The 12,500-nt window shown below is 41.4% G+C and overlaps 1 protein-coding gene across 8 annotated transcripts in view; it reads right to left on the minus strand.

Moving 5' to 3' along the window:
* The window catches only part of LOC143020023 (uncharacterized), a 432,500-nt gene that overhangs the window by 90,587 nt on the left and 329,413 nt on the right, over nt 1-12,500 (minus strand). For all 8 annotated transcript variants that reach the window (XM_076176144.1, XM_076176141.1, XM_076176143.1 and 5 more), the window contains one exon: nt 1,463-1,643. In XM_076176144.1, coding sequence (XP_076032259.1) covers nt 1,463-1,643 — 181 coding nt within the window. The remainder of the gene's footprint in view (nt 1-1,462; nt 1,644-12,500) is intronic.

Genomic DNA, 12,500 nt, shown 5'->3' on the forward strand with positions numbered 1-12,500 from the left:
GAGAGAGAGTGTGTGTGTGTGTGTGTGTGTGTGTGTGTGTGTGTGTGTGTGTGTGTGTGTGTGTGTGTGTGTGTGTGTGTGTGTGTGTGTGTGTGTGTGTGTGTGTGTGTGTGTGTGTGTGTGTGTGTGTGTGTGTGTGAGAGAGAGAGAGAGAGAGAGAGAGAGAGAGAGAGAGAGAGAGAGTTCCCTGACTCAGCTCAATCCCGGGAACCCGGACGCAGGCAAATCTGGCCCCACACGTAGACTGAACTCATTACTGGCCGGATATTAGAGTATTTCGCGGTACAACCTCATATACTTTAGCTAAGTCAAAGCAAAGAAATACACAGACAGACAGACAGACAGAGAGAGAGGACAGGGAGAGAGAGAGAGAGAGAGAGAGAGAGAGAGAGAGAGAGAGAGAGAGAGAGAGAGAGAGAGAGAGAGGACAGAGACAGACAGAGACAGACAGAGACAGACAGAGAAATAGACAGAGACAGACAGAGAAAGAGACAAAGAGAGAGAGAGAGAGAAAGACAAAGTGAGAGACGAGAAAGACGAGAGAGAGAGAGAGAGACTTACATCCTCGTGTTATGCTTTAGATATTTTATTCTGCCAGGCACCGAACGATCCTATTCACTGTATAAAATCAACGACCGCCAGATGAAGAATAATACCTGATAACCGCTGCCGCTACACGATCTAAGCCCCTGTTCACACTAGCGGTTTGTACCGCGCGGAAACTGCAGCTGTACCGCATAATAAAGGAAAAATTGCGCGGATGTGTGTGGACGCCTCTAATGACTTGCACTGTCACTGAACCGCCGCGGTTCAAACCGCCAGTGTGAACAGAGGCTCGCGGTAAATGATGAAAAACGGAGAGCTATCGGTATGTCAACATCCAAGAATAGAGCAAAGTTGATTTAATTATTCAACTCTACTGAAAGTCTACCAATTTGACTCCCTCTTCCGTCTGTATCTTTACCGTGGCGGCACACTAGACTAGCATGCTACTTGCTTTTGGTACTTGGTTTGAATAGAAAGACATCGGTTACAATATTCTGGACTTCCGCAAGAACATCTCAGCAATGAGTCTAACATTCGTATTCTAGGTTTAACTTCTCTTAGTTCGTCATTCATTTCCTATGGCACAAGAGTAATTTGATTTTTGGAAATTTGAAAGAAAGAAAAAATCTCAACTAAGTAACAAAAGCAAGTAGCATGCTAGCGAGAAATGCTTAGTGTGCCGCCACCTTTACGTAACATACCTGTGCATGTCGTCAGACGATTTTATTCAACTTAGGAGCCCTCCACTTCACCCACCACTTCTCTGTCACCTCTGGTATGCACCCAGACAAGCACCCGACTCATCACAGCGTCCTCTGTGGTGGAGCTGTTGTGTGTGAACACCTCCACTGATTTACGTTGTCACTGAACGGTGGCAGTTCAAACCGCTAGTGTGAACATGGCCTTAAAGTCTTACCTGAGTTGCTGAGGCTGGGTTTGTGGTGGTGATGGTGGTGGTGACCAGGAGCTCCTGTGCTGGAGCTGTTGGTGCCCACGGTGGTGTTGGTGTTGGAGGAGGCATGGTCGTGGTGTATGGCAAGAGGCGCCGGCAACACGATGGGAAAGGTCTTCCAATGGTAGAGCACGTCCTCAGCGACCTGGAGGAAAGAAAACGGGGAGAGGTTCATTAGCGAGAGAAAACGGAGTGAGGTTGATTAGCGAAAGAAAACGGAGCGAGGTTGATTAGCGAGAGAAAACGGAGTGAGGTTGGCGTTTGAGAGAGAAAACGGGGAGAGGTTGGCGTTTACGAGAGAAAACGGAGAGAGGTTGGTGTCTGCTGATATTGTGCACATAGGAGTTACATGGAGGACAAACGACCACCAACAGACCTATTGGTCCTTACATGGCTGTTTCGGTACCTAATATATCATATCATTATTACTATTATAATTATTACTACTATTCACTTATTTATTTATTCATTCATTTATTGTCTTAATTTATTTAGAAGTGAATAATTCTAGTCGGGGAAAGTGTTTCCCTACAAACTTGCATCCATTACTAGTTGCGGTGGATGTGTCAACATTAAAATAATTTTCCACATCCATGCTTTCAATTCCTTTGTCAATTTTAAAGACCTCAATTAGATCTCCTCTCATTCTCCGTAATGAGAGACTAAACAAATTTAATTCACTTAAGCGCTCTTCGTATAGTTTGTTCCGCAACCTAGGAACTCTATGTTGCATTCTAACTTCTGCATATTTTTCTTGTAATATGGAGACCAGCACTGTACACAGTATTCTAGGTTAGGTCTGACTAGGGCATTGTAAAGGTTAAGAATAATTTCTTCAGTTCTAAACTCAAAGGTTCTACCTATGAATCCAATTAATTTATTTGCGGTTCTAATGAACAGGAGGAAGAGCAGGTGTAGGGGAAGAGGAGGAGGAAGAGGGGAGGAAGGAAGAAGAGAAGGAGGAGGAGGAGGAGGAGGAGGAGCAGGGGAGGAGTGGATCAGGACTCCTATAAAAAAAGAAAATTCTATCTTTATGTCTCATAACATTAAATAAAGAAAAAATACATAAAATTTTGTGATTTTGCCATGGAATATTAAAAAATTTGGAGAAAGGGAATATATTTCTATGATGTCTTCCGGATATTTTTCTTTAATGAAATGAAAAAAAAAATCTTGTTTTGTCAGTGCCTTCGACTTCGGAGAAAGAGAGAGAGAGAGAGAGAGAGAGAGAGAGAGAGAGAGAGAGAGAGAGAGAGACAGAGACAGACAGAGATACACAGAGATATATATAGGGAGAGAGAGAGATACAGAGAGAGAGAGAAAGAGAGAGAGACTCTCTTCTTGCTTTTGCCACGACAGTCTTCCGGACTCTCCCGGACCCTCTTGGAAGCCGAAGAACTGTCTGGAGGCTCTACCGGAATCTTCCAGGTAATGGAAGATCTCAGCCACCTAGAATTCCAGGATCTTCTCCTGGATATCCGGAGTCCATAGCCGTCCCCAGGATTCCCTAGGATTCCTCGTTGTATTCCAAGGAAACTCAACGATGACCGGAATACCGGAAGAATATTCCGGTGAATAACATAAGGAATACAAAGGAGATGCAAACAACAACAGACCTTTTGGTCCTTAGGAGACCACATTTTTTTTATGCATTGGGTTTCGGGTCCGCCGACGTTTGAAATCCGAAAAAATTAAAATAAATAAAGATAAAATCCGGCGATTTTTTTTTTCCGTCAAACTGCCGTTGGTATAACGATAAAAAAAGAGAAGTTTGTACAAAAGATGCAAAGCTTGGTACATACAGGAGCTTGTGTACTCATCAGCCTGACCAGTGAGAAGGTATAAATGAAAAAAAAAAAAAAAAAAAAAAAAATCCAACCTGACAACATGGCCTAAAAGAATTGTATAAATAAATGTGTTGGGGCAATATCTTACTACTATTATTGTCATCATTATCATTATCACCATCATTTCACCCTCCGACCTAAGGAGGATCCATGAGGCTCGTAAAAAAAAAAAAAAAAAAAAAAAAAAAAAAAAAAAATCGTCTATATAGCATAGTGTTTTCCATGAATATGATCTATAGTCACACGACGTCGTCTGACTCTAAACGATCGCAAGAACACTATATGTTCTTGAATATGGAAGATCCTACCATACATCACTCAAGCCTTAAGGGATTATCACACTGGGCATCCACGGGCTTCACCAGCGTCGACCGTTGAGAGTTCGTTTGAGTCAAAACGACTTCGGTTACAATACTTGAATTTTCAAATCTCCAAATGTCAAATCACCTTTCAGTCGTATATAGCAAAGGTGAATGATGAACTAAGAGATTGTACACCTAGACGAATGTTAGACATAATGTTGAAATGTTCTCAGAGGAGTTCTAGATTTCTGTAAGCGAAGTCATATTCCAGTTATTCAAATAAAGGTTGGAGGTAGGGTGTCGGAGGAAAAATAGCTCAGTGTAATAACCCCATTACAAGACCGGTAGGGGTCGTTGTTCCATAAGACTCTTCCTGAATACGATCACATGTAGGGAATTCCATACCATCGGGTACTCCATGATCTTGAATAAAACCCATCGGGTGCCCCATAGTCTTCTTTCAAGAACGGCCCTTGTCATGATATACAGTAACACGAGTTTTTCTCTTACCTACCCTCCTTCCCTTCCTTCCTCCCTCCTTCTCTTCCTTCTTCCCTCCTTCCCTTCCTTCCTCCTTTCCTCCTTGCTTTCTTCCCTTCCTTCCTCTTTCCCTTCCTCCCTCCTTCTCTTCCTTCTTCTCTCTCACCCCCTCCTTCCCTTCCTTCCTCCTTCTCTTCCTTCTTCTCTCTCACCCCCTCCTTTCCCTCCCTCCTTCTCTTCTTCCCTCCTTCCCTTCCTTCTTCTCTCTCACCCCTCCTTTCCCTCCCTCCCTCCTTCCCTTCCTTCTTCTCTCCCACCCCCTCCTTTCCCTCCTTTCCTTCCCTCCCCTCTTTACCTCTTCTTCCTTCCTCCCACCCCTCCTTCTCCTCCCTTCCTCCATCCCTCCCTTTACCCCTTCCTCCCTCTCATCCACTCATTTCCCTCCTTTCCTCCTCCCCCCTTTACCCCTTCCTTCCTTCCTCCCTTCCACCCCTCACTCCCTTCCCTTCCCACTTTCCCTCTCTTCTCCCAACCCCTCCCACCCTCTCTCTATACCTTTCTCCCTCCCGCTCTCCTTCCACTCCTCTCTTCCTCCCTCTCTAGTTCCACTCTTTCCTTCCCTCCCTCCCTTTCTTCCCTCCTCTTCCTCCTCCATCAAAGCTGTTCTGAATGCGAGATTATGCTATACAAACTGACGGTAGCTTGAATAGAATGATTACAGCATAAGCTAGCCAGTAAGGGTGTAAGACACGTGTGTGTGTGTGTGTGTATGTGTGTGTGTGTGTGTGTGTGTGTGTGTGTGTGTGTGTGTGTGTGTGTGTGTGTGTGTGTGTGTGTGTGATTCAGTTGACCTGACCTCAACACAATGGAGAGGTCACCGTTTAATTTATTTTTATCTATTTATCTACTTTTATTTGTTTATTTATTGTTTATTCTGGTTGATATCTGGAGAATTTATTCGGCCGAAAGGGCCCTCTCAGTTGAATAAAATCGCCTGGCGGCACACGGAACAATAACTTAACATAATCCTACCAATCCTAAGATGTCAAAACGTGGCTGATAACACATACTATACTATAACGCCTCCTTCAATTTGAGGATTTTGTAGCGTGGAATGGAATAAACCATGCCCTTGGTCCAACTCGCTGGCAGCAGTGTTTGGACTGCCCTCACCTCGACCTCCGCCGCAAGCAGCAACGCTCTAACCCGCTCGGCCAGCTCTGGGGCCTTCAGTATAGTTCATCTATTTCGTTTGATTTATTCATTCATTTAATTTATCTATTTAATTATTTATCTATTATTAATTTTATGATGACTCCGAATTGGCAGAAAAGGTATCAAGAGCAATTTTATTAATTAAGTTTGTGGCAACACGCCACTACTGCAGTGTCCCCTTAATGCATACAACATCTTTGTAAGATAGAATTACTAATCGTGGTCAATCTATTACATGTGTTTGTGGTAATGAAATTATATGTTGTAAATATTGTTGCCACATAAAGGATAGCCCTTGTAATGTTAAAAATCATCTTGAGTGTGACATAACTGTATAGACTGTACAAAATTGTAAAATATTGATTGTATATAGTTTATGTGATGGCGGATGTGGTAACTTATCACATCAAGTTTATAAAGTACTGAACAAGTTAGTGAACAAAATTAATAAATAAATAAATAAATTAGTAAGTATATTAAATTAATAAATCAGTAAATAGAATGAATAAATGTATGAATTAGTATGTATATTAAATAAATAAGTTAGCAAGTAGATTAAATAAACTAATTGATTAATCAATACATAAAATCCCAGTGAAGTATCGCACAAAGTGCCAAGAACATGGAGGAAGAGATTTCCAGTGCCTCCCATTGTCTACGCAGACACCAAATCTACCATCCCACGGCCACACTCTAACATCTTGGCCCTATGGTCCTCCCACCACCATACCCGCCCCAGTTACCTCCAGGATACTTCTGTAAAAGGTACGTTTTGCTCAGTGCGATTATCGTTAACGATGATCGTTAAAGCTCAACGATGATCGTCTAATGAGTGTCTATAGCACTATTTTTTTTTTTTTTTTTTTTTTTTTTAATGATGGGGCTGTTTTGGTTTATGCTCCGAAGTCCGAGGCTGATTATGATTTTAGCTTAACCTAACCAACGCGCTTACCCAAATAGGATGCCAGTTAGGTGGATGCGCGTCACCCTCCACTGGTTGTGATATTAGGTTAATAATATTTCTTATTAAACATTACAATAATTAATATAATTAATCACACCGAGCAAAACGTACCTTAAGTTCCCAATAACTATCAACTCCATAAGAACTGTTACGGCCTTGAGAAAAACCTCCAGAAAGAAAAATAAATAAATAAACAATACATAAACAAATAAATAAATACAAGATAAATACATGATTAATAAATGAATAAACAATAAATATATGAATTGATAAATATATAATGAATAAATATTGAATAAACAAATAAAGAAATATCAAATAAATAGATAAGTGAATAAATAAATAGATGAATAAATAAAAGACTCAAGGAAAACTGCCACTTTCGAATTTGACCTCAATGGCGAACGGCCCTCGTCCTCCATCACCTCCACACTTCACGGTCACCTCCATAACCCACTTACCCCTCCATAAGCAGCTCAGCCACCTCCATTACCACCTCCATAACTGGATTCTAATGACCCGGTAACAAGCGGAGGCTTCCAGAGAACTCTTCTGGAAGAAATCCTCTTTCTGGAGGTTCTTTACCATATAAGGCATTTTGGCAGAAGAACCTGAGGCCAACGAGGTGGAAGGACCAAGGTGCCATGTGAATGGCGTAATTATATTATTATTATTATTATTATTATTATTATTATTATTATTATTATTATTATTATTATTATTATTATCATTAAAGAAAAAAGTCCACAATATTTGTCCAAAATATTTGACCAAAAGGACAAACTTAATTAATTTTTTCTGGCTAGCGCCAGGCAATTTTATTCATCTGACAACAGACCCCAACCCGTGTACGAAGACTGAAAAGTTGTATAATTCGTTTGCACTTGAATATACTATTTTTCACACACACACACACACACACACACACACACACACACACACACACACACACACACACACACACACTTTAACATAAAAAAATCGCATTTTTTCCCCTTTCTCACGCTAAATTCTGTCCTCTTCTCACGACAGACTATCTTCCTCCTCCTCCTTCCTCCCCCACCCCCCCTCCCTCCCTCCTCCCTTATGGGCAACTCACGTGCAAAGTCTCCCTTTATGGCTCCCTGCGGATCTCCCAGCCCTCTCCCCCCTCCACTCCCTCATTACATCTCCAACATCTCCACCTCCAACATCTCCGACATCTCCACCACCACCAGGAACACAATTCCACGTTTCCTGTTTTGCCTTTATAAAGTCTGGACTTGTGAGTTTTATATTTCTTTTTTCTTTTTTCGTTTTTTGAGAGGGGATCTTTCTTCCCCTCCACCAATAGTCTCGGGAGTATACTCTCTCTCTCTCTCTCTCTCTGTTTCTGTGTGTGTGTGTGTGTGTGTGTGTGTGTGTGTGTGTGTGTGTGTGTGTGTGTGTGTGTGTGTGTGTGTGTGTGTGTGTGTGTGTGTGTGTGTGCGTGCATGCGTGTGTGTGTGTGGTGTGGGTGTGTGTCGCTATTTGTTTATCTCTCTCTCTCTCTCTCTCTCTTTCTCTCTCCATCTTTTTTTCTTTTTTTTTTGCCATTTCTTTCTTATTCTAATGAGGTGATTCCATTCATCTTAGGACACAAATACCAAGAGGACATTCTCTTTCCATTTTCTATTTTTTTTTTTTTCTTTTTCGTTTTCTCTTCTTTTCCTCCGTCGGACAATCTTTTCCTGCTTTACCTTCGCCAAAACTTTCCTAATTTCTGTTCCATTCGTTCCGTGTCAACATTCATTCTCTTTCTGGTCTTTCCCTCACTTTTCCCCTTATTTTTAGCCCCCTTTCTTCCCTTCCCTTCCCTTCCCCTCCCCTCCCCTCTCCTCTCTCCCTCTCCCGTTATCTTTCTTCTCTCAGCCTTTCTCCCCTCTCTCCACTCCCCTTTCCCCTCTCTTCCCTATATCTTTCTCCAAACTTTTCCCTTTTTTTCTCCCTTCTCTACCCTTCCCCTCCCTCTCTCCCCTCACTAACTTCCTCTCCCCTCTCCTCCCTCCCTTCTTTTCATCCCTCTCATCCTCTCTCCCCTCCCCCCTTCCTCTCTCTTCCTTCCCTTCCCTTCCTCCCCCTATTCCATCCTCTCTTCTCCCTTTCCTCTTCCTTACCTAACCCCTCACTCTTCCTTATCCCAGACCTCATCTTTCTTCAATTTAAGCCACCTCACCCCTCCTCCTCCTCCCTTCCCCTCCCACCTCTTCCTCCTCCTCCCCCTCCCCACCCGCCCTCCGTCTTATGAATCATGCAAACTCATCCCCCCCTCCCGGTATGCTCCCCCACCCCTCCCTCAGGCAAGTCATTTCCATTTCCCCTCAAAGTCATTTCCTTTTCTTATCTCCCTCATCCCCCTTTTCCCCTCTCTCGTCATTTTCTTTCCCCATCTCCCTTTTCCCCTCTCTCGTCATTTCCTTTTCTTATCTCCCTCATCTCCCTTTTCCCTCTCTCTTCCTTTCCTTTTCTTCTACCCCTCATCTCCCTTTCCCCTCTCTCATTTCCTTTTCCCTTTCCTTTCCTTTCCGTGCACATTATCTCATTTCTTCTCTCTACGTCATTTCCCTTCCTCCCTTCCCTATTCCAAACCCCCTTTTGACGGGGCTCAGACGTCTGTTCGAATTCCGAAACTACTGTGTTTGAACCTTCTCTCAATCCCACCCCCTTCTCTCTCTCTCATGTCACACCTCAGAGGACAAAACATGTGACCCAGTCACTCCCAATGAGGACGTTCCAGCTTTACTCTGACTGCCGTCAGGCGATTTTATTCAGCCGAGGGGCGGGAGGTGGGGGGGGGAGCGATTCTCCGTGAGATGTGGAAGAGTTATCTATCAGTTATGATGATGGTGAACATGAAAATAGTAATAATTATGAACGATGATAATAATAATAATGATAATAATAATAATAATAATAATGATAACAATAATAATAATGATACTAACGAAAATAACAATAATGATGATGATGATGATGATGATGATGATGATGATGATGATGATGATATTAATAATAATGAAAATTATAATGATCATGATAATAAAAACAACGGATTATTACCATTAATAATGTTATAGTTATTATTACTATTATTTTCACTATTATTATAATTTTTATTATTATTATAATTATCATCATTATTATTATTATTATCATTATTACCATTATTACCATTATTATTATTATTATTATTATCATTATTATTATTATCATTATTATCATTATTATTATTATTATTATTATTATTATTATTATTATTATCATTATTATTATTATTCGTCCTTGCTGTGGATGTGCTGTGTTTTGTGACACTGGTTCTGACCGAGGGCAGTGGGCGAGATGCAGGGATGACCCATCATCCAGGAGGTGCCAAGATAAAACGGAGGGAAGAGGGTGGAGGGGAGTGGAGCATGTAGGGGGATGGAATGGGTGGGAGTGGTTTTTATGCCTTTTGTTTTTTGGCTACATCCCTTATAAGGGGGAAAAAGCCTTTGGTATATGTATTATTACTATTATCATATCTTTATTTAATACTATTATTATTACTATTATATTATTATCTTTATTATTACTATAATCATCATAAAAATCTACATCAAGGACCACTCCTCACAAGGTGTTCCATATTTTTCCTTCACTCCCTCCTCGTCCTTCCCTTAAACGACCTAAATTCCCACCACCACTCCCTTTCCCTCCTTCCCTCCCTCCGTCACTCCTTCTCTACCTCCTCTTCCTCTACATCCTCTTCCTCCTCCTCCTCCTCTTCCTCTACCTCATCTTCCTCCTCCTCCTCCTCTTCCTCCCCTCTTCCTCTCGCTGGCCATCCACCTCTTCATTATTCACTCAGGCCTTAGCTCCCCTCTATTCCCCTCTCCTCCTCTTCCTCCTTCTCTTCCTTTCCCTTTCTTTTGCATATTCACTCTCCTCTTTGTCTTTCCTCTTCTCCACTCTCTCTCCCTATCTCTCTCTCACTCTCTCTCTCTCTCTCTTTCTCTCTCTCTCTCGTCTCTTATCCGCCCTTGTCTGTACCTTATATCTCCTTTTCTTCCTATCTCTGTTCCCTTATTTCTCTTCGTTATCTCATACTTTCCCTCTTCTCTAATCATCACGTTACTCTTTTTATCCTTCGTTTGTTTCTTCTTCTCTTTTTCTCTCTAATACAACCCTTTCCTCCTCCTTCCCTTCCTTCCTTCTTCCCTCTCCTTCTTCCTTTCTCCTTCCCCTCACCTCCCCTCATTTCTAATATCGTCATCCTTAAATTCTTACCTCTCTCCACTCTTTCCCTCCCCTTCCTCCCTACCTACCTACCTCCTTCCCTCCCTCCCCCCTCCCTCCCTTCCTCCCACGCCTCTGCCCCTTCCCTCACCTCCTTTCCCCTCTGGAGTCAGCCACAACCGAAATTAAATTTCCCCTCTTTTCCCCTCTTCTCCTTCTCCATGGCAGTAACACACGTACGCACGTACACACACGCGCGCGCACAAAAGAACGTACAAGCAAGCAATGTTAAAATACATAAATCAATTGTGTATATGTGACCGCCCATACGCGCACACACACACACACACACACACACACACACACAAATACACACACATACACACACACACACACACCAAACACATTTTGGAAGAAAGCTAGAAAGGAAGATGACGAAAAAAGCAAGTGTTTTACTGACTGGATGTCGCGTGATGGAAAGCGTGGAAGTGAACGAACAAGATAGAGAAGTTTGTAAGAGTTACGTGGCAGAGGCTGATGCAATCGTGTAAATCGTGGAAGACGTTGGGAGAGGATTGTGTTCTGCAGTGGACTCTGAATAGATAATACTTGAGGTTTGTCGAGAACTACGCACACACACACACACACACACACACACACACACACACACACACACACACACACACACATGAACACACATACACATGCATACAAACACACATACACACATATAGAGACAAGCACAGTAGCAAAAATTTGCGAAAAGGTCATCAAAAATAGATATGTTAAACATTTGGAAGAAAAAACTGTACTGAATCCAAATCAATTTGGATTCAGACAAGGAAGATCATGTACAACAAACTTGATCTGCTTCTACTCGAGATTAATAGATATAATATAAAAGAGAGATGGTTGGGCAGACTGTGCCTTTCTGGACCTACAAAAGGCATTTGATAAGGTACCACAAAATAATTTATAAGGAAAATAGTCATCAGAGGAAAATTATTGGAATGGATGAAAGACTTCCTGACCGGGAGAAAATGATAGTAATTAGAGATAAATTCTCAAATTGGGAAGAAATTATAAGTGGTGTCCCGCAGGGATCAGTACTGGCCCCGATCATGTTTGCCATATACATTAATGACATGGATGAAGGAGTAGAGTGTTATATGAATTTCTTTGCAGACGACGCAAAAATTCTAAAGAACGGAGGAGGATTGCAACTCATTACAACAAGACTTGGACAAGATCTGGAAATGGACTCAAAAGTGGGAAGTGATATTGAATATCAAGAAATGTAGTATAATGGAATTTGGAAAAGTAAAAACAGAACATCGAGATTATAAAATTGGTGAAGAAGAGGTCAAAAAAGTAAACTCGGAAAAAGACCCTGGAGTGATGATCAGCAAAGACATGACACCGGATAAGCATTTCAATAGAATAGTCGGAGAAACCTATAATTTATTGAGGTCAATAAAAGTGGCATTTGTCTATTTGGACGAGGAAATAGTAAAAAAAAAATCAACTACACTAATAAGACCAAAATTCGAGTACGCAGCAACACTATGGACACCCAGTACCAAAAAGAATATAAAAAAATAGAAAGAATACAAAGAGCAACAACAAAACTGGCACCAACTCTTTCCAAAATGACATATGAACAAAGACTGTCCAAATTAGAATTACAAACTCTGGAACAAAGAAGGGGAAAGAGGAGACCTACTAACTAGCTATAGAATTATGAAGGAAATGGAAATCTTAGATAAGAATGATTAATTGAAATGGGACAATAGAAAAACAAGAGGACACGAAAAAAAAAAAAAAAAAAAGATAATTACAGAAGATATCTGAACAAAATAGCTTCCCACACAGAGTGACAGATACTTGGAACAAATTAGACAAAGAAACAGTGTGTGCAAACACTATTCAAGATTTTCAGAAAAGAAAACTTGATGCTGAGA

Source organism: Oratosquilla oratoria, chromosome 38, assembly GCF_046742065.1.
Source record: "Oratosquilla oratoria isolate Oo_2021 chromosome 38, ASM4674206v1, whole genome shotgun sequence".
NCBI lineage: Eukaryota > Metazoa > Arthropoda > Malacostraca > Stomatopoda > Squillidae > Oratosquilla > Oratosquilla oratoria.